At 37.5% G+C, this 23,573-nt stretch overlaps 1 protein-coding gene across 1 annotated transcript in view; it reads left to right on the top strand.

Moving 5' to 3' along the window:
• The window catches only part of NUP210 (nucleoporin 210), a 168,472-nt gene that overhangs the window by 12,609 nt on the left and 132,290 nt on the right, over nucleotides 1-23,573 (top strand). The window contains exons 2-3 of the mRNA XM_044676266.1: nucleotides 20,435-20,571; nucleotides 22,458-22,589. Coding sequence (XP_044532201.1) covers nucleotides 20,435-20,571; nucleotides 22,458-22,589 — 269 coding nt within the window. The remainder of the gene's footprint in view (nucleotides 1-20,434; nucleotides 20,572-22,457; nucleotides 22,590-23,573) is intronic.

Genomic DNA, 23,573 nt, shown 5'->3' with positions numbered 1-23,573 from the left:
ACTCACAAAGAAGGATAGTTTATCAGGGGTAGAGTAGATCTGATAACCCTTCACTAAAGGAATGACAGTTGGGATTATTGGTCTCTGTCACAAACCAGGGAATAACACAAAGATGAACTATTAACACACTATCGGTTCTTTGAGGTAAGAGGAAACAAACAGGAAGGAAAACAAAACAGTTTAATGTATAAAAAGGGTAAGGAGAGTGGGAGAGGTATATCTATAACTAGGAATATCTAACTGACAAGAAAGGGAATTCTAAGAGGGAGTTTCTTTGTGAACCTAACTTCAGTCAGGCTGACAGCCTTGACTGAAGACTAGAGGGAGGGCTGGGTATTGGGATTCTCACAACTGGTCCAGGCTACTCCTTTGATGATGTCAAGATAACAGGAACCAACTTCTTGCACAGCCAATAATCCAATAGATACCAGGTAGGGAAAAATGCCTGTAAACTGTCCACCAGAAACAGACACTATCTACTGCCAAAGGTTGCCTTGAGAGATGTTGTCTTCAGGCTTCTCCAGTCCCAAAGATCCCAAGCTTATGGAGTCACTGCTGGCTGGACTTCTGCTCCATATCCCTCTCACACCAACACTGACAGTTTTTTCTCCCCTTGGCTGCATTCCAATACAGAATGTTCAAAGCTGACAGCCAAGCTCCTCTCCCTAGGTACTTCTTACTCATCATAAATTTCTAATCTATTCTCTAAATTACTTCATTACACCACCAAGGGCTTGTAGTTTAGTTATCTATTAGAATTTTTTTTCTCTTAAAACCCTTGCCTTCTATCTTAGAATCAGTACCAAATATCACTTCCAAGGCAGGAGTGTGGTATGGGCTAGGGCAATTGTGGTTCAGTGACTTGCCAGTGTCACACAACTAGGAAGTGTTTAGGGTCAGATTTGAACTCAGGTCCCCCCAATTCCAGGTCTAACACTCTATCCACTGTGCTTCCTTGCTGCCCTTATTAGGTGTTTTATGTGCCAAAAAAAGATCTTTCCATTCAACAAGCATTTATTAAGCAATTATTCTGAGGTAGATAGTTGGGATACAGACAAAAAGCATTTGTCCCTGTACTAAAGGAGCCTGAGTTCCCCTAGGGCAGTGATGGGCAAAATACCAGATTCGGGCCCCCTGAAATGTTCTATCTGGCTGGGTGACATTGTTCCTAATCTGACGAATACAGTGAGTAGGATACAATACAATGAAACTTAAAAAGAGTTGCCTTAAAAACAGACTGACAAATGAACATTTCCTTTCTTTTGGTCCCCCCCTTTAAAAAGTTTGCCCATCACTGCCCTAGGGGGATCCCACATATATCTAGGTAAGTATATCACCATAAAAAGCAATCTGAAGGAGAGGACTTAAAAATTAAAAAAAAAACAAACCATTAGGGCAAGGTATGTGTCATGCTTTCTTGTATGCCCCTCAGTGCTTTGTATTGGGGCTATTGAATGATTATGCACAATGCAAATGAGACAACTTCAGGGAATTTCATGTGAAAGGACAATACATTCCATATTTTAAATTCTTTCTGCAGAAGAGACTTGAGGAAATTCTTATCAGTTGTCCAGACCTCAATTTTTTTCTCTCTAAGATGAGGTATGTGAACTTGATACTAAGATCCTCTCAAGTTCTAAAACTTCTGACTCTAAGCAGACATCTAAATATAATGATTTTATGTCTGGTATCATTGATTTAATTAAGGTAACCCCATACAGGGAGGAAACTGAGGGATACAGTAAAAAAAAAATAGTCCCAGACACTGACTGGAGAATGTAGATGGAAGGATTTAGTCTAGGCTGTGGAGATAGAACTGGAAGAACCTGCATATAACCCAGTGTAGGTTTGGGTCTGAGCCTGTCTCACAGAAGATGGTGTGAGGATCAGCTGAGTTATTTGATCTAATGTACATGAAAACACTTTTTTGAGAAAAAAATTAAGCCCTTTCCTTCCTTCATGGAATCAATACCATGTGTTGGTTCTAATGCAGAAGAGTAGTAAGGGCTATCTCACACATACATATTTTTTAAACCTTCACCTCCCATCTTAGAATCAATGCTGTATATTGGTTCCAAGGCAAAAGACTAACAAGGTCTAGGCAATGGGGGTTAAGGGACTTGCCCAGGTATACACACAGCTAGAAAGCATCTGAGGTCACATTTGAACCCAGCACCTCCTGTCACTAGGCCTGTCTATCCACTGAGCCCCACAGCTACCAATGAGAGCACTTTTAACCAAAAAGGCTAAACAACAGGCAAGAGATGACAATAGGGATAGGAAGCTTTTGCTAAAATCATCTTGTGTAGGGAAGATTCGGCTTGTCATGTTAGAGATTGTGCTGGGTTAGTGAAAGTGAGCAAGCTCTTTCTAAAGTTTTGCTTAGGAAATATGTATTTTAAATCAGTGCTGCAGACCTGGACCCATGAAATAGGGATCCTATTCTGTTTTATTATTTGGCCTTATACTTATTTGTATATTAATTTTTAAGTTTTCTGTTGTTCTCTGGTTTTATGTATGTAACTTTTTGCCTTTTTTTTAAAACTAGGTTCAAGTTCACAATGTGCAGATTATAAACTCCTCATGGGCAGGGACTTTTCTTTTTTTATTAACAAATTAATTGTAACCCTAGTGCTTAGCTCAGTACCTGGCACCTAGTAGGTACTTAATAAATGTTTGTTGGATCGAATCACATTAGAATATAAAATTGCCTAGTATAGCATTTTTTGCACACAATAGTTGCTTGATAACTGTGCCAAAGCATATTGAATGAGAGCAATCTAAGTAATTCGGTTATCATACTTAAAAATGGGTATACATACCTGCATATGCCCAAGCAGGAAGGTTCATCACAAGCTGATGATGTGAGGGATAATGTGAAAGCCAAGGAAAAAACCCTCAAAAAAACTCCCTCGAAGAATAAAGAGGTAATGACCCTCTCTCCTCTGCCAGAGTCGGACCATCTCTGGTATATTTTGTTCAGTTTTGGGCACCATGGTTTAGGAAAGGCATGATAAGCTGAAACATCCAGAAGAGGGCAACTAGAGTGGTGAAAGGTCTTGAAGCAATATCATGAGGCTGCATTAAGAGAAACAGAGTTTAGTTTGAAGAGAAAGAAACCAAGAATGAGGGGAGGAGACAGGAGATAGGAGAGCTCTGTTCAGCTGCTTGAAAGGCTGTCATGTGGAGACTCGTTCTGTTTGGCCCCAGCTTGCTAAACTGGGAACCATGAGTGGAAGTTGTAAAGAGGGCTAATTTAAGCGTAGTGTTGGGTAAAACTCCCTAGCTAAAAGCTGCCCCCAAAAGGAAAGGAGCTGCTTTGGGAGGTAGGGAGTTCTCTGTCACTAGACCTACAACTAGAGGTTGGTTCATCACTTGTCAGGTGGATTGTAAGAGGGTATTTCTTTCTGGGTATAGGCCAGACTTGATGGCCTGTCAGATCCCTTTCAATTCTAGAATTCTATGAGATGCTTAATAGCCTATTGGGAAAGTTATAAGGGCAGCAAGAAGAGCTGGGTACCCAGGCTAAGCCAAGTTTGAGAATGTTTAATGTTGGGCCAATCAGAAATAATCATTTTTCCTGAGACTTATAGGCTTATATTTAGCATTGTCTTCCTCTAAGGAGCTCAAAGCACTGATCCCTCAGAGGTGGAGGTAGGCAGGTGTGTGTGTGTGTGTGTGTGTGTGTGTGCGCACACGCGCGCGCACACGCACATATGTATAATTCTCTGCTCAACTACTTGGGCCATGCCAGAGGCCATACAGTGAGTCAGCAGGGAATTCCCAAGTCTCCTGATTCCTTCTGTATTCTGCTTTGCTTTTATAGATTTTATAATAGTAATAATAAGAATAATGATGATAACAGTGTTTACTTTAATCCTTTAATGTTTGTGTTTTCTCACAACAACCATATGAGGTTGGTATTCTGAGTATTATTACCTTCCTTATATGGATAAGGAAACTGAGACTTCAAGAGTTAAATTGTCTAGCCCTTATCACTCTTCTGCCTTAGAAATGATAGTGTCATTCTAAGAAGGTAAGGGTTTTAAAAGGGGATGGAACAGCTAGGTAACTCAGTGGATAGAGTACCAGACCCAGAGTGGAGAGGTCCTGGGTTCAAATGTGGCCTCAAACAATTTCCTAGTTGTGTGACTGAGCAAATCACTTACCCTCAAATGCCCAGCCTTTATCACTCTTCTGCCTTAGGATCAAGATACTTAGTATAGATATTAAAACAGAAAGTAAGGCTTTAAAAGAGTTTAAAGAGTTTATACATAGCTACATGGATATAGTCAGTGTTGGAACTGGACCAATTCAAGACCAATCAAGTCAAGTCAACAAGCATTTATTAAGTCTAAGCCCTGTGGTTATAAAGAAAGGCAAGAATAGAACTTTAACTACTACAGACAGCACTTTTTTTTCTGCTAAGGGAAAAGGATTTGTGGGAAATTTTTTTTTTTTAGTTGTATACTCAACAGTATTTTTTAAGTGTAAGAATTGACAGGATCCTTGGAGATCATCTCATCTAACCTTCCGTCTTTACAGATGGGGAAACTGAAGTCCATAAAGGGGATGTGTCCATGGATCAGCCACATAGCGAATTAGTGGCAGAGATATATCCAAAGGGGCAGGAAGGCTTGAACAGCCTCTGAATGCAGATAAGGGAAATGGATAGGCTTTGAGATACCAGTTAAACCCATAAAGCAGCAGGTATTCTGGATATTCCAGATCCCACAATGGATGATCTCTAAGCAGCATAACTGTTGCTAATAGACCAGATTGCCAATGATATATTCTTTCCCTTGAAGAGTTTTCTCTGGTCCTTTTACCCCAAGACAAAGATGCAATTAGAGATGGTGATTGCAAATGATCTGGTCATGCAGTTTATAAGTCTCAACAGGTTAAGTCAGCATTAAAAACACTTTAAGCAGGAATTTAATCTGCATTATTAACATTTTCTCCTTCACATTCTTAAATCTAGACAATCAACAAAATAATAAATCAAGTTCTGATTTATGGTGTTTGCCCATTTCTGCAGTATAAATGCTCACACTGAACATTATTGGAATTTTCACTGTTGTGATACAAACACCTATATACATATCTATACACACGTGTGCGTGCACACACACATACACACACACACAGAGGAAAGCTAAGTTGTTTCTTTATGAATAGCTACCTTTTCCCTCAACTGTTTGCAGTGGTCAATATTCCCATCATAATGTTCCTCTCTAGTAGTAAAGCTTTATCTTTTTTGTGTCACAGACATCTTTGAAAATCTGGTGACGCTGATATCCCTTCTCAGAATAATGTCATTAAATAGTTGAAGGGAATGCACAATTTCACTTAGAGATTAGTGACAAATACACAATTTTTTTCCCATCCAAGTTTGTGGGCCCCATGAAATCTTTCTAGGGACTCCTAAGGATTTCTTACTTTATAATATCATCTTCCTTCTCTAGAAAAGTGTTACAGGCTTGGGTCAAATCATAAACCCTAGCCTACCTAATAAGGGTCTCCATTGATATTTCACTGAAAAAATTGAGACCTTTCGCTGTAAGGTCCTTCTCCCCTCCATAACTCCCATGAAACATTTTCTCCTGATTCTTTCACTCCTGACGAGGTAATCTTTCTCCTTGAAAAGACAAACTCCTGGTCAGGAACCTTTGATCCTGTTCCTTTCCAACTTCTCCAGTAAGTTGTCTACACTTCCTCCCTCACTCCAATCTAAACCCTTTGCAATCTGACTTCCAACCTCTTTAAAGAGCAGTACCTCATTTTACACAAACTCAATAAACACAGATTCAGGTATAAGCAATTGGCAATCAGAAAAGTATAAGGGCAGAAAGCTGCATAAAATAGAAAATTTAATTAATCCGTGCAGTTTTCCAAAGTGGAGTAAAGTTTCATAGCAGTTCATCCAATTATACTTATTCTCACTTTGAGAAGTGTTAGCATGAGTCAAGTCATTGTTTTGAGTCAAATTTTGGCTTCTGCTTTAGTCTTTGTCCAGAGTTCTCACTTGTAACAAGTTATGTCCATGTCAGAGCAGTGCTTCTCTTTGTTCCATTAAGGTTAATTAGTTATTAATAAAGGCCCCATAGTACAAGAGTAGTGATGGTGGTAGCTCTGATAAACCTAACAAAAGTTATAAAGTGCCTAGGCATGCTCATAGGTGAAATACTTATTAAATAATGGGGCTCACTATTATGTACAATTTTCAACTTATGCAAAGGGTCTTGGAATGTAGTGGCCATGTCAAATGAGGTCCTACTTCGTAACTGAAACAGTTCTCTCCAAAGTTATTAATGATCTCAGTTGCCAAATCTAATAGCTTTTTCTCAGTCCTTCTTCTTTTTGAGATTTCTGCAGCATTTGACACCATTAGTTACTTCATCCTGGATAGTCTTCCCTTTTTGAGTTTTTGTGACAAAGCTTTCTCCTGCTTCTCCTCCTATCTGTCTGACTAATCCTGAACATGGAACTCCTGAACTTGAAGAATTTAGTCCGCTTTGCTAATCTTCATCCATCTTTCCCTTAGTTGTTAAGTGATTTTCCCCAAAGTATCTATCTGACCATATCACTTCCCTGCTCATTGAATTCCAATGACTTCCACTTATCTCCAGGATCAACTATTAACTCCTCTGTTGACATTTGAAACTCTTCAAACCTGGTCTCTATCTTCCTTTTGAATGTTTTTTGGAAAGGTTCTCTCCAATCTAGTAATACTGGTCTACTCTACAGTTCTTCAGTTGGGGTACTCCCACCAACACATCTTTGCCCTGATGTCCCCCATGCTTAAATATTTTCTTTTCACCTCTACTTCTTAGTTTCCCTTCCTTTTTGGAAGCCTGAGTTTGAATCCTACCTTCAGTAGGAGGCTTTTCCTGGTTCTCCAGCTGCTACTTCTGTCTACCCTGTTGTATTTTGCATGTTCTTTGAGGACAGGAACTATTTTTTAATTTCTTTGCACAGTGACTGGCACATAAGAAGCTCACAATTAATATTAATATTTCTTGTTTGACTGATTTCTATAACTGTAGACATAGTGGTGTGACTGGGGCTTTTGTACCAGTAGCAGTAGCTTTCATTAAGACCAAACACATCTATTAGCTGTGTTTCCTTTTGTGATTTTCAGTTAATTAGGAGAACTTGACAAACTTTTGACCTATTAATCCACACTCCCAAGGAATCTCTGAAAATCAGTCAGTTTCCCTAGGCTCTACTTTTCAACAAATACCCAATAGCATGAGGGAGAGTATAGGGAGATCAGTTTCCTTGAATGTTTTGTGATACCTAAGATGTTCTTGGGCATTTCCAATAAGTAATTAAAAGGAAACTCTCAGAGTTAATGAATTATTATGTTTAGTTATAGCAGTTCTCAAGCATTGCTTGCCAACTAGCAAAATCTAGTGATTTGTGACAGTTACTCTGGTCTTTTGTGGCACTGCAGATTTAGAGTGACTTTAGAGATTGGTTTTAAGATTTTTTAACCTAAAACCTGTTAAATTAAAAAAAATTATTTTGATAATGCTAAAATTTGTTGCCTTCCTTTATAATTCCATTTTATTTTGAGCATTTAAAAAACCATTTTTCAGAGAAGAGGTCATTGAGCTTCATAGGCTGCACAAAAGGGTCCATGACACATATAAATGCTAAGAACTCTGTCCTGGTCTAGTCTAACCCCCTCATTTTACAAGTGAGGAAATTTAGACCAGAGAGATTAAGTGAATTACCAGAGATCATAAGGGCAGAAAATTACAGGGCTAGGGTTTGAACCTAAACCCTACATGGCCTCCTTTAGTGGAAGTTATTTGGGAGATATGCAGTTTATAAAGTAGGGAGTAAATATATGTAGTTTATATGCAGTTTATAGAGGGAGAGGGTAAATTCTACAACATTTTTCTGCTTTTTTTTTCAGAAATGTTGAAAAATAGGTTTATTTGTTTTTTAAAATCTTTGATCCAGGGGTAGTTAAATTACTCAGTGGATAGAGAGACTGGAGACAGGAAGTCCTGGGTTCAAATTTGAATTCAGACACTTAACTAGCTGTCTGACTCTGGGCAAATCACTTAACCTCTATTATCTGGCCCTTAAGCTCTTCTCTTAAAACTGATACTTTGTATCCTAAGTCAAAAGATTAATGTTATTTTAAAAAAAACCAACTTTTTCAGATGTAAAATATGTTGTACCCAGTCTCTTTACTTCCAATCCCTAGCTACTGTTGCCTCCTCCTTCTGTGTGTGTGTGTGTGTGTGTGTGTGTGTGTGTGTGTGTGTGTTTATTTTATCAAGTTTGTCCACTAAAAGCATCAACACTTACCATAAATTAGATTTTGGCTGAGTATCTGTTACTTTCTTATCTCTTTTTGCTTTCCTCTTGACTGTGCCTCCAGTTCAATTTGATTAACCATTGTATCTGGAAAGACTTAACAGGCTGCCCCTCCTTTGGGAAGTGACTCTCCTGCTGCCCCTCCGAATAGCAATTTTCCAGACTACAACTTGTGCGATCAACCACACAGCCGATGGCTTTGGCAGATAGAAGGCTCCTAAATCACTGGCTAAGAATTGGGAAATGTTTTCTGTAACTATCAGTAACCGGAAAAATAAAACTTTTGGTTTTATAGCAGTAACAATAGTATATTTGTATCGCTTTTTGATGATTTTCAAGGGCCCTCAACATTCATTGCCTCATTTGATTCTCCTAGGAGCCCTCTGAGATAGTCAGACTAAGCATTCTTCTCCCCATTTTACATATGAGTAACTGAGATCTGTGTAAGTAATGATCTGGAAGTCTTCACATACTGAGTGATTTATCTAGTGGCCGAGTCAAGGCTAAAACCCAGATGGTTTGTTTCTAGCCAAGGACTTTTATCTCTATACCAAATTGTAGAATGATTTACTCATTCATTAATTTGAGGGCCTACACTGTACTTTTCAAAAGGCTTTATATGATATGAGCCTAGAAAACATGCAAGCCTTTTCTTTGAAATAGGCTGATGGTTCATATACACACATATATACGAATATACATAAAGCACATTATGCTATGGATAGATTCATATTAGAGTATGACTCTTAATGGCCAAAAAATACGACATCTATAAACTGAAACTCACGCACCATTTTATACCATGTGTTTATTTTATTTTTAATATATTTATAATACAAGTAAGCATTACAGAATCATAGAATATGCAGCTTAGAAGTCCCACAAAACTCTCTTAGTCATGGTGGAAGTGTTAGCTTGTTCTAAATGGCAAACCAAATCCAGCAGTTTAATTTCCAGACCAAAGAGTATACAAAGGGTAATACCAACACTCCTTAATTACAATTCAGAACTTCAGTGGATCTTGGAATTCTAGTGTCTAGCACAATGCTTGGCATATAGTAGGCACTTGGTAAACATTTATTGTTTGGCTGTCCTTATTAACACAGTGGTACAGAGTTTAGGGTAACAGACTAGAGAATTAGGAAGGTAGGGGTTTGAGTCTTGTTCAGAGGTTTACCTGCTCTATAATCCTGGGCAAGTCACTTAAACTTTCTGGCCTCAGATTCTTCAGCTGTAAAATGAGAAATTCATATTGAAATGGACTCAAAGGTCCCTTCCAGCTTTAAAATTATGATGCCATGACTTTTGTGCACACACTGTCTTATAAGTATATAGAGAAGCTACCACATCATTTTTCTAGTTTGATTTTTTAAATATTTCATGGATAGCAATGTAACTTCTATCAGTTTTCTATCAGGCTTTCTATCAGTTTTTATCAGTATGTGTTACATTCACTATGTGATTGGTCTATTTCTAATAATAACATTTTTAGGAGACATATTAAAAATGATCTCTTGTTCAAAGAGAATGTACAAGGGTCTTCTATGACTCCCTTGAGTATTTTCTTTACCATCTGGTTAATCTGAAATTTTGATTGTGTTAGTCCATGGTCCCTATCTATATGGCTATGACATCTTTTGAATAATGCTAATGGTGTGTTTATGTTTTGGGCATCAGAGAGTACCTTGGGTTTGTTTAAAAGTCTGGCATTGAACTGATTGCATCAAGACCTGAATGATACTGGACCTCTTTGGTGGCATCTGTAATCAGATGGGAATCTCCAAATAGATATGTAAGATTAAAATTAATATCCAATAACTCCAAGTATGACATTTTACAATATTTATTAATAATCACTTATAGTAGAAGAAATAAAAAAGACAAAAATAAAGCCTGAGTAAGATAAGTTTTCCCAGATGCATTTGTGCAAAAAGAGAGAGGGGTGGGGTTACACACAAACTTCATCTCCAAAATGTAAGAACCTAACGTGAGAAGGAAAGTGGGATGCTGGGAACTGCAGTCCTGGGGAGAAGCTTCTAATTACACAGATGGAATCTGCATATTGGCCAGATTATCACATATAGTTGGATGGATGGTTCATGAAATTCATTCATTAGCACATATATCCTGGACAGATCCTGTAGATGCACAATGAGCTGAGCCAATAATTAAATAGGAGGAAGAGAATGGTCCAGAGCAAAGAGGTCAAACTTCTGGGTTATAACCCTAAAATGTAATTGGCAAATATTTAAGAAAATAAATAAAATACAGTAGAACATAAATAATATAAATATGTGGGTTTCTAAGGAACATGCTCCCTCCAGGGATCCTTATGTACAGTCAATTTTCTATTTGAAAATGGAAATTATTTCTATTTTTCTATTTTGCCACTATTTCTATCATTTTCTATAATTTCCACATCACTGATTTAGACTACATAGAGAATGAAGACTATAATAATCAACATTTAGTATTACTAATCAACTGATTAGGAATCAGCACCTAATATATATTTAGTAAACCAAACAAGGTTGGGGTCCAAAAGCCAGTGCTGCTAGAATTTATCATTGTATTGCTTGAACTGATTTGACACACTAGAAACTCATAGTATATAACCTCATCTGAGTCCTTGTTCCTACTTGACAATCCTTCCAAACTCTTATTGAGTCTTTATCTCATTCTCCCTAGTGACTGTTCTAAACCTTTATTTTTCTCTTAACACCAACTATATCTCCTTTATATGGCACATCATCAGCCTTCCTACTTTACTGAGAAATTGAGGCCATCCAACAAGCATTAATTCATTCATGTCCCTTTCTTCATTCTTCAAAACCCCCTCTCCTTCCATCTGGTGAAAGAATAAATGAAAAGCACTTATTAAATCCGTACTATGTGCGAAGCACTGTACTAAGTGCTGGGGATATGGAAAAAAAAAAGGGCAACCCTCAAGAAGCTTACATTCCTATGAAGGAAATAGTACAGGGGAGGGAGTTTTAAGAGTTATGGTCTGGAAAGTCACCAATATGGTGAGTGAATAAAACAGTAGGGCAATCAATGGATATACCCTTTTAAATAGAATATTGATTACATCAATACCTGAATAATACTTGATCCCTTTAGTGGCATCTCTAATCACTGTATGTGTAGTATACACATACACACCTTTATGTTTACATGCATATGTATCTATTACATGCTTTTCTCATATATGTGTGAAATTTATATACACATATATTGGCTTAATTGTAGTTTTCAGAATAAGAGGTGGAAAGCTGTATGCATCTGTGTGTGTGGTAGGGTTATGGAGGTGGTGGTGGGGCAAGAAACAGGGAAATGGACCTGGTGAATAGTAGACTACTTAGCCTCAGGGAGTGATATAAACCGTGTGGTCTATGGAGACAATGGTTTGGAGGGGAGTTCCTTGTGCTCCTTAATGTTAATCTTCTACCTATATCATTGATCCCATTTTTCCCCCACTTCTAGGTCTTTGCTCCAGCAATCATCCCCTCTTTTGACTTTTTAATCTTTTCTGGATTCTTCCCATCTATCTAAAAATATGTGGAGGTCTCCCCAATTGAATAGACAGACAGATGGATAGGACATTTATTAAGTACTTACTATGTATGTTAAGTGTTGGGGATTATAATGGATACAAAAACAAGCAAGAAAGTTTCCTGTCCCCAAGAAACTTTCAGGCTTATGAGGGAACCCAATACTTAAGGGGAAGCTGGAAGAGGGTGAGAAGTGCATAGGAGGCAGTGCAATACAGTGTGAGGCCTGGCCTGGGCAATATATGATGAAAATTTACCTATCATAGCTAGAGGATCCAGGAGCTGAGTTCAAGATTACCTCTGGGATGGCGATCAGGATCACTGAAGGAGTATAGGCATTTTAGTGCAGAATGGAGATTTCCCTTGACCCATCCAACCACCATCTCATCTCTATACTTCCCTTCACTGCTAAACTGACTCCAGGCTTAGTGGTTTGTGCATTATAGCAACCATCTAGCTGCCCACCATACCACCTAACTGCCTTACAACTTTAATGTTTCTCTGCTTCCCTTTGCCATCAAGTTCTCTTATGGGGTACCCTAAAATGCACAGTGGCTTCTTGATGCTCAGAAATAACAACCACTTTTAACATTTGACTATGGCAACTGGAATCAGGAAAAACAACCACTTTTTAAAAATACTTTTTACTTTCTAAAGACTAACTCACATTTACATAGTGCTTTAAGGTTAAATATAAATGAGAATTAGATGATCTGTTTTGGGATTACGTAGATACTTCTTTATATTCCTGGACTGGCATGAAGTTTATCAGGGGTTGCATGTATATGTATATATAAATATCTCTCTATATGAAAAATAGCCTAGTTCAGAGTGTATAGATGGCTAACACTGGAGTAAGATAAACCTTTGTTCAAGTCTTGCCTTTGAATGTGTTAATTGTGCAATCCTAAGCAAGCCAATCAAAAAAAAAAAACAAAAACAAAAAACAACCCTCAGTGATCTGGTAATTCTCTAAGGATAATGAGTCACAGTGAGTTACTGACCTGTGGAGTTTTTATTCTACAAGTACCCTATACCAATGAGAACATAGGTTCTCTTCGCATCTCTTCCCACCCCCAAACCCATTCTTGATGTGTCCTTCAATTACATAAACAAATGTCTGGGTTATTATTAAAAGAATTAATGCAGGTAACATCTCCTTCAAGGGTGCACATCTGTCCTTATTTTATCATAATATTTCTATTCCCTCAGTCTTTGAAATGTTTTCTTAAGAGAAAAAAAAAAACCTTCTGCTTGAATGTTTTCTCTCTGATGGCATGTAACTTTCAGATGTTGGCTGAGTATAATTTGTTTTCAGTGAGTTTTCAAATATAGATGTTTGATCAATTTTTAAACTTCCCATCAACAGCTCTGGGTGGGTTCACCCTTGTTTGTCTGTCTGTGTGATCAGAGGGATCTGCTTGCAGCCTTTGGGTGCACCCACCTCCGTTTGAAATGTTTGGCTTCAGTCTTGAAAGTTCTCAGGCACATCTATTTTGGTGTGTTTCACACCATAGATTTTAACACCAAGCAATCTTTACAAGTTTCCTTCTTAAGAGCTTAGAGAAATTAATGTTTTATATGAACTTAGAGAATTCAAGCTTGTCTTCTGCTTGTTGTGCAGCTCAGAGCTAAATTGAGCCATGCAAATCCAACAAGGCACTAAATAAATATCTTGTAAGAGAAGGATTTTCAAACTTTTATGGCTCTTGAACCTGTCTGCTTTCTTAAAAATTATTGAGGACCTCAAAGTTTTCATTTATGTGAGTTATGTTTATATGTTTATACTATTAGAAATGAAAATACCATAGTATTATGAAAATAGTCTTGACCTCACTGATTCCCCTGAAAGGGTTTTGGGGACCCCTAAGAGGACCTCTCATTACACTTTGAGAACTACTAGCCTGGTGTAATGGATGGAGAGTATAGGCAGGAAGACCACATTTAAGTCCTTCCTCTGAAAACAGAGTATCTCCAAAGTTTTAGGCCAGTTTTAAACTTTTATACCTTAAAACTGACTGAACACATTAAGGACTCTATTATATTGACAATATAATCCTGGAAAAGTCACTTAACCTCTTAGCTTCCTAGGCAACTTATGAAGACTCTGAGTGGCAAAACAATGGCTGATCTATATTGGAAGAAGGAACTTCCTCCACCCAGGGCTTCCTATAACAATAACATAATAATAAGCATTTATGGTATGTGTTAAGATTTGCAAAGCATTGAATCCAAGATGACAGAGTAAAGAAAACATTCAATTGAGGTCTCCCAAAATTCCCCTCTGAACTATTTTAAAATAATGTCTCAAACTGCTTTCTGGAATGGCAGAGCCAACAAAAGATCAGAGATATTCTGTGAGTCTAAGACAACTTAGGAGGGGAGAGAGAGAGGGAGAGAGGGAGAGAGGGAGAGAGGGAGAGAGGGAGAGAGGGAGAGAGGGAGAGAGAGAGAGAGAGAGAGAGAGAGAGAGAGAGAGAGAGAGAGAGAGAGAGAGAGAGATCTGTGACACACAGATACAGGTTGGCCTAGAGCTGATGTAGAAGAAGCACCAGTGGTAGGACCAAGAAATAATAACAGTAGCATTAGCAGCTTTGGAAGTTCTCAAGTCAGAGAGTAAGGGGACCTGACAACTGGTCAGAAAGAAATTATAGGGGAACTTGTGCTAGAACTAGACACAGGACCAGATGCTATTTGACAACTCCATTACTTTTGCCAATTTCTGGGTCATACTTCAAGAGTAGAGAGGAATGCTTTGGTCAGGAAAGAGTAGACGTCTTAAGGAACAGTATCACTTCTGGCCACAAAGGAGGAGGGACGCTGGTATCTTTCTTGTCTTAAGGGAAGAGGGAATCTTGAGAAGTATGTATTGCAATCCCAAACAATCAGGGATCAGAATTCAGACCAGGAGATCACTGGCTACAAATGTCCCCAGATCACACCACCTTGGAAGCACCGGAAACTTCTAAGTCCCCAGAATGAGCTCTGGAAACAGCAGTACAAAAGAGCCTAAAGCTTGAGACAGTTCCTCCATACCAAGGCAGAAACAGAGCCCAACTTGAACGTAAAGTTCCAAATCAAGAAATAGGGTGAAAAAATAAGCAAAGAAAAAAAGAATGTGACCATAAAATGCTACTATGGTGATAGGGAAGATCAAGACACAAACTCAGAAGTCAATTAAATCAAAACCACTATAAGCAAAGCCTTGAAGAAAAATGTGAATTCGATACAAGCCCAACAAGAATTTCTGGGAGAAGTAAAAATAAATTTAAAAAATCTAATAACCCACAAAAATCATTAGCATTTCTCTATACTACCAATAAAGCAAGAGAGAGAAAGAGAAATCCCATTTAAAATAACTATAGACAATATAAAATACCTGGGAGTCTATCTGCCAAGACAAACCCAGGAACTATATGATCACAAAAACAAAACACTTCACACAAATAAATTGAGCCCTAAACAACTGGAAAAATGTTAATTACTCTTGTGTAAGTCAAGCCAATATAAGTAAAATGACAATTCTTCCTAAATTAATGTACTCATTTAGTGTCATACCAATCTAAACTGCCCAAAAATTATCTCATAGAGCTAGAAAAAATAATAACAAAATTCATCTAGAGAATATCAAAGAATTAATGAAAAATTATGAAGGAAGTTGGCTTAGATGTATTTAATCTCAAACTATATTATAAAGTGGAAACCAACAAAACAATGTAGTATTGGCTAAGAAATAGAGTGGAAGACCAGTGGAATAGATTAGGCAATCAATATGTAATGGTACATTTGTTTGACAAATTCAAAGATATTATAGCCAAATTCCGGAGCTCCTAGGTCAAAGAGAAAATATTTCAAGCAACCAAAAAATGAAAACATTCAAATTCTTTGAAGCTACAGTCTGGCTCACACAAGATTTAGCAGCTACCATTCTAAAAGAGAAGAGAGCTTGGAATATGATATTCTGGAAGGCAAAATAACTAGTATAACAGCCAAGAATCCCACTCAGGAAAATTGAGTATAATCCTTTAATGGGAAAAAATGGATTTTTAATGAAAAGGAGGATTTACCAGCATTCTGGATGAAAAAGACCAGAACTGAATAGTAAATTTGTTCTCAACACAAGATTCAAGAGATAATTCAAGCATAAGAAAATAAACATGAAAGAGAAATCGCAAGGTACTCAATAAAGTTAAACAGCTAATTTTTTTAAGTGGAAAGATAATACATGTAACTACTCAGACCTATCATTAAAGTAGCTAGAAGGATTCTACATAGAAAGAAGGTGTGGGAGTGACTTGATTATGTTGTATTGATGTAAAAGAAAATGGATAGATGAGAAAGGAGGATGCTCTGGGAAAAAGAGAAGGAACAGGAAGAATGGAGAAAATTAACCCACATAAAAGAGGTGTACAAGGAAGAGCTTTTACAGTGGAGAAGGTGGTGAGGGAGAGATATGCAATCGTTGAACTTCATTCCTGTCTAAATTTATTTAGGAGGGGAAAATACACACACACACACACACACACACACACACACACACACACACATTCAAATGATAATAGAAACTTATCTTACCCAACCGAGAAGTAGGAAGGGGAAGAGGAGAAGGGAAAGGGAGAAGATAATAAAAGAATGGGCAGACCAAAGAAGGAGTACTTAGATGCAAAACAGACTTTAGAGGAGGGACAGGATAAAAAAAGAGAGAAAAGGATAAGTAGAAGAATGAGGATAGAGAGAAATGTAGTTAGCAATCATAATTATGAATGTGAATGAGATGAATTCACCTAAATGGAAGTGTGCAGAATGGATTAGAAACCATAATAATGAGCAGGATGATTTCAGAAAAACTTGGGATGAACTATGCAAAATAAAGTGAGCAGAACCAGGAGAGCATTATACACAGTAACAGCACTATTGTAAGGATAATCAGCTGTCAAAGACTTAGCTACTCTGATCAAGATAATGATCAAAGAAAACTCCAAAGGATCCATGATGAAAAATGCTATATAGAGAGAGAACTGATGAATTCTGAATACAAAATTGTGGAATGCAGATTGGAGAAATAGGGTCATGAATAGGGCCTGTTATCTGTATTCCCTACGTGACCAATCCAGGCTGAGGCAGTCTGTGTTTGGCCCTGGTAACAGTAGGTTGGTTAATCCAAAAACAATTTGACCTCTCCAGGAGGTTATTGGAAGTCATTTAGAGAAATAGAGTCTGTAATAGATATTTTATCTGGATCCCATTACAAAATCATCGGCAAGTAAAACTCTGTGTATGATTTTTTCTGCACTGCATGTCAAGACGCAGACAGAATGGGCCATCTAAGGTAAAAATCTGAGACTCCTCTTTTGACTCATTTTCAGATCCCCACCTTTTCTTAATATTCTTATTGGAAAGCTTTGAGTCCTTAGCAGACCAGCAGCTACTGAGTTAACCATTTTTCTCCTTGATAATTAAGAAGCCTGAACTCTAAAAAATATAGTCAAGGCCGGACACAGACAAAGCTAGACAAGACTTTATCTGACTAGGTGCAGTCCTGTAAATCAAGAGGACAGGACTTAATTAGTAAAAATCTCTATGAAATATATTTCTGCTCCCAGAATTAACCCCCTACTAATTGGTGGTTGGAATTCAGCCTTGGTGTCTGTTCTATCTTTACTTTGAAGCCTCCAAGGATTTTCTTTTATGTGATTTGTAACCCCTTCACAGATGTGATTCTTTCTTTGTGTTCTTTGTGTGAAAACAGTATATAATAAACCCTGACTTCATAGCATGTTGGAGCAGCTATGAGCTAAACATTTAGTCTGGCTGTTCTCAGTTTTCTGTTTCTGGTCTTTTCAATCTGACGCCACTAAACGCCACTCAGGACCCCCCAAAATATAGAGCTGGTTCTCTATACAAAATGAAACATTTTTTTATATTCTTGATTTATTTCTATATTCTTGATTTTTATTGTTTTATTTTTTGCCTGTATTTTCCTTTACAACATGGCTAATATAGAAATATGCTTTGCTTGATGTCACATGTATAATTGTTATTAAATTACTTATCTTCTCAAAAAGGGGTGAGGGGAGAGAGAGGAAATTTGGAATGCAATATTTTTAAAAATTGCAAAACACTTCAATTGCCATATTATTGGTTTCTTATTTGAAATCAATGCTCCCTCATTCCTCCTACCCCCAACTCAAACTCAAACCAAATCATTTAACGTGATTCTAGTTTTTTGGCAAGGTAGATTTGATTTAAATAAAACTCATTTAAATAAGTGTCTCATAATGTAGCAGTAATTAAGAAGCTAAAATTGAGTCCATTTTTATCTTATGAAAAGTACATTCTTTTGTTTTGCTATAACAGTAAATATTCTTCAAATTCAGATGATTTGTTTCCATGTATTTGCCTTCTTGAGAATTTGCACTTGAAGTGAAGATGGATCTTCAGTGTGTACAGAAATTAGTGGAGAGACAATAAGAGCTAATCAGTTTTGTTATATATCCTTTCCACACATGCCATCCCTAGTAATACAAATCCACAGTTTGGAAGGAGAAGTTAGGCTTCTCTTTGATGCTTAATGGAATCCACTAAATTGACTGAACACTGGCTCTCCTTGGCAAGAGTGGTTTTCTTTCATCTTCTAAAACCCAAAGCAGTGCCTCAGGGATTGGGCCTAATATTGGCAGCTCTAAGTTCTTTTTGGTTATGATGAATATATTGTTTCATATACTATATAATTAGAAATTATTACAATTCTCCATTTTTGATGATATCTTTAAGGGTTTAAATAAAAATTCTGTATAGGTGCTTTCTATAAACAAAAAGATTTAGGAAATTAAGTGTTCAAAATCTAATTTAAATAAAAACAGAATGGGTTCTTTTTGTTGTTATTTTGAAACCATTATATCTCTAGCTACCCAGTGAATCTTGTATCTAGAAAGATTTTCAGTAAGCAATAAGAGCTTTTCCTGATAAAACATCCCTCCTCACCTTTTTTTGGTTGAGTAAATTGGGAACTCAGAAATAATGGGGACCCTTGGGAATAAATCACAGCTTACTTAAGTTGTAGGCCCCTGACCAGAATATAATAACAGGCCCTCATTTTCTCATTCCCCAATATTTCCTCTATTCCTCCCAAACTCTTCTCACCATTACATGTGGGAAGAGAGATGTGTTCCAGCTGTGTGGGTCCCTAAGTCTTTTAGGATCTGCTTGGACTTTGATAATACCTTATATAATGACTTTAAAAAAAAAGAAAAAAATTCATTTACAATTCTGTTCATCTAGAAAAGGAATGAAGGGAAAATGCTTTAAGGGAGGGATTCTTAATCTGGAATCTATGAACTTAAAAATAATTTGATAACTACATTTATAATACTATGTATTTTCTTTCTTGCATTTTAAAACTACTAAGGAATCATAGATTCTATCAGACTTCTAAAAGGTCTATGAGGGGGAAAAAAAAAGGTTTCCAACTTTCTTAAGGAGGTAGTTGCTTGTGCCAAAAAGAACAAAGAGCACAATGAGCGCACCATTAGAAATGGGATTATGTAGCTCAGTAACATCTAGCAAGTGCCACAGAGTGAGATATCAGCCTGGAGGCCTCATTAGCTCACTGGGATTGCATTCACTTATGAAAAATATGTTGCTGGTCATGTGATCATTGCTGCCTTTTTGCTTAGCTGAAAGTTAGGCTGGTAATTTTGCAAATCTATAGGGGAAAAAAATGAAACCTAGCATATTCGTTGGGTGAATATTCACATTTCAAAAGGATTTTTCAGTTTGAGAGATTACTTTGAACAACGACCTCATTTAGTGTGGATGTGTTCTTTCTTAAAATGCTGATTTCATTTTCCAAAAGAAAAGACTATTTACATATAAAATGATATAGCAAAAAAGATTTTGGCTTAGAAATTGAGAGTGATCACTCAGTGCTCTGCACATAAGCCCTTAATAGATGCATGTTGAATGTAATTGTGCAACTCAATTTAATTTATGTAACTATTTATAACTTGTGTGATGTTCGGCAAATTACTTAGCATTTCTGGACTTCACTTCTTTACATGGAAAAAGAGGGAGTTAGATTATGTCTAAAGTTCCTTCCAGCTTAACGCTTTATAAACTTTTTAGATCATACCTAGTGTATAAAGTCGTGTGTGTCTTCAGGAAAAAAAATAAAAAGATGTTAACTGTGCTGTCTTTCTCCATTGTCACAATCATTCTCTTTATTAGAATGCAAACTCCTTGAGAATAGGGATTATTTTATTCTTTTTACTTGTATCCCCATTACCTAGGAAAGTGTTTGGCACATGGCAGATGTTTAATAAATACTTTCTGACTGATTGATTTGTATCCTGTTTATGTATGATTCAGGTTACATTAATAACCCAAAGGATAATTAATTACATGTGGAGACCCAACAAATGAAGCTTTATAGGAAGACCAGAAGTGGGAGGGCTACTTGTCTTAGTTTTGGGTGGTTCCTGATAGAGCAATATCTCTGACACTGTTACAGGTGGGAACCCTTTTGATAACTTAAAGCCCTTTGTTTCCAGGTCATCTACCAGACCCGAAGTGGCCAGCATTGAACCTGTGGAGCTGGATGAAAGACAGTGTTCTCAAAAGGCAGTTGTACAGGCCCGCCTATCACAGCCAACCCGCCTCACTAGCATCATCTTTGCAGAAGATATTAGTAAGCCCTCTGCTTATTTCTTCAAATGGCATAACCCTTTTGAAAACACATTAATAATACCATTTATATTTATATCATGATTATTTCTGGTGGGGGGAGACAAAAAAAATTCTCTCTCTCCAGACTGAGCCCTCCATCTTTTTTAGCAAGAAAAAAAAATCAGGCAAAAACTACTCATACAGGGACATCCCCCTGAGAGAATTCACATTGTTCTGATTACAAATATTTTTACTGATTGTCTGATGTGTGTCCAGCTGCATGTTAAACTCTAGGGGGATATATGAGGAGAAAACCTAGTCTTTGCTCTAGGGTTATTCCAGACATTCTAAAGAGACCATGGACCAGAACAGTGGTTTCTGATGACATTCCAGTGTATCATGATACATAGTCAACTCAGTGAACATTTATTAGGCTCTTACTATATTTTAAGACTTGTAGTACACAGAGCTTTGTGCCAAGTCAGTTTCTTCCACCATCATACACTCAGTTCCCATCACAGTATATAGATACTTCATGGACATACTAATTTACAGGCTTCCCCACAGGGTTTACACAGAGGGATGTTTGTGAGAATGCTTCTGCTAAAGTATTCTCAAACTTTGAATTTTTCTCACATGTAGACCCATCCACATGCTTTCACTTTATCCCCTTTGTGTCACAGGGCCTTCATTTCTAAGGTGCTTGCCTCGTACTAAAAGTATAGCTCAGACCACTTTCGCTTAGTTATTTCCCAGCATGATGTTATTTTTAGGAAAATGTCTGAAAGTTATAGACATAGCAGCCTTTCCTCTTATACTGGGCGAGTTGAAAGTCCTTGTGCATCCATTATAGATTTCTAAGTACCATCAAAGACTATTCATGAATACAGACTATTTCCTATGTTTATTTTAGTAGATGATAAATACTGAAAACAGGTGTATTCTTGGACATGTATCTACAAGCATATTTTATTTCAAAAGTTCATATCAATTCAATTGACCACTTTAGATGAAGAGATTCAGACTAGGATTGGCAAATAGTTTTTATTGAGGAGAAAGTGCTATCTCAGAGACTGGACTTGGAATGTTGGCCTTAATAATGCCATATTCTAACCCAAAGAGTTTATTGGTTCATCAGAATAGCATCAGTTTAAAGATTGGTTTTATCTGATTTCCATTTTTTAAAGTATGTTTTCATTTTAAATTTATGCTTGGATAGTCTAGTGTGATGGATAGCGCTCTGGCCTTAGAGTCAGGAAGACCTAAGTTCAAGTTCAACCTCTGACACATTCCCCTAGAGAAATCACTTAATTCCTTAGTTCTCTCAGGCACTTCTTATACTTGAAGATATAATACTACTAATAATTGTAAATTGAATAACAGTTGCTGATAGGCTAGGTGGAGGGGATTTTCTCATTGGCAGCTCTCTATACCAATTAAATCAAAGATTTTAAATTCCTTTCTTCCTAAAGGGATAGTCTAATGTTTATGGGGATGAAAAATAACTATCCTGTATTTAAGATTTTGATGGGTATAGCAGAGGGAATCTCTCTGTGGGGCTGTTAGTCTGAGTATCTTAAGGAGAAATAAGTTCTTTTGTCAAAGATTAGATTCTAAGAGAATAGGAATTAATATCATCCTTTAGAAGAGCCAATGGTGTTGGCCTTCAGAATGGAGGTTTAGAATCTTCTACTTTAGAATACTTCTACTTTTCATGGCCAGTGGAACCTGGTTTGGGTTGTATTTCCAGACGTTTCCTTTCCCATGTCCCCTAAATATCCTGTGGGCATATCCCCAATCCAGATGATGTCTTTGACTTACCAGCTGAGTAGAGAAGGAGGACAGGGAGAGGCAGCAAGAGTTCCAATCCAAGGAGCTAATCATGTGTGTCTGGGCCATTTTCTTTAGTGACTGGCCAGGTTCTGCGCTGTGATGCTATAGTGGACATCATCCATGGCATTCAGATTGTCTCCACCACCAGGGAACTCTACCTTGAAGACTCTCCCTTGGAACTGAAGATTCAGGCTTTGGATTCAGAAGGTGAGTAGGATTCTATATATAATTAATTCAAAACCTTTAAAAATATTCTTTTTCCTCCCTTTCCCCAAATTATCCAAATAATTGCTTCCCTTTACTCTCATTTCCCTTTAACATCATAGTCACTTTCTAAGCTGTTTTTCGTCGTTTAGCTCAGTGGAGCTTTGGAACTTGCAGAGAAAGATGCTATTCCCTTTGGCCCCATCCTCCTAGGTAGGATGAGAAGGCCACTATTCTCCTTTCCTAAGACATAAGTGGCTCCTGCCACCATTTTTTTTTCCTTTTAGGATTATTGGCATTGGCCTCAGAGCACTAGAAAGAATTTGGCACCCTCTGCCTGGCCCCATGTGGACCTGCCTCTTATCCCCGTTTACCTAGTGGTGGTTGATGGGTGCACTCAAAGGGAGTTAGACAGTATTGCAGAAGAGAAAAGCAGAAACATTTTTCGATTGAGATCAAGTGACTCACTGTGGCTTTTAAGCCACTGTCCCCTTCATGACTTTGGGTTGGGATGGCTCACAGCCAAGATCAGTTTGTGGAGTCCTGTGAGGGCTGTAGAGTCAGATGTGCTGCCCTGAATGCTGGAGTTAGACTAGAGGAAAAGAAACACTTCAAAAGCCTGTCACCACTTGACAATAACACTGTTCCACTTTGCCAGGCTAGAATACAGAGTGACAGACATGACAGGGGATGAGTTCCAATTAGCAAACTACATCATAAATATTGAGGGAAGTTTTGCCTCCTAATATGTTGTAATATCAATTTGACTTTCTTGACCAAATTCCTTACATGTTTGCATGCAGTCATTTCAGTAACACAGAATCGACATACTTAAAAGTTCTTTGCTCCATGAAAAAATGAATTTGGGTTTTACTTACAATGTGGTTGAAATCAGGCTCCAATGGGGACTTCGACTGCAGCTCTATTTTCTTTGCCCTTCCCGGGGTCTGTGAACCTGTGTTATTTTATTGCCTACATAGATGTTGG

Source organism: Gracilinanus agilis, chromosome 1, assembly GCF_016433145.1.
Source record: "Gracilinanus agilis isolate LMUSP501 chromosome 1, AgileGrace, whole genome shotgun sequence".
Lineage (NCBI taxonomy): Eukaryota > Metazoa > Chordata > Mammalia > Didelphimorphia > Didelphidae > Gracilinanus > Gracilinanus agilis.
Note: the sequence above shows the minus strand (reverse complement) of the source record. Positions and strands in the feature narration are given on the sequence as shown.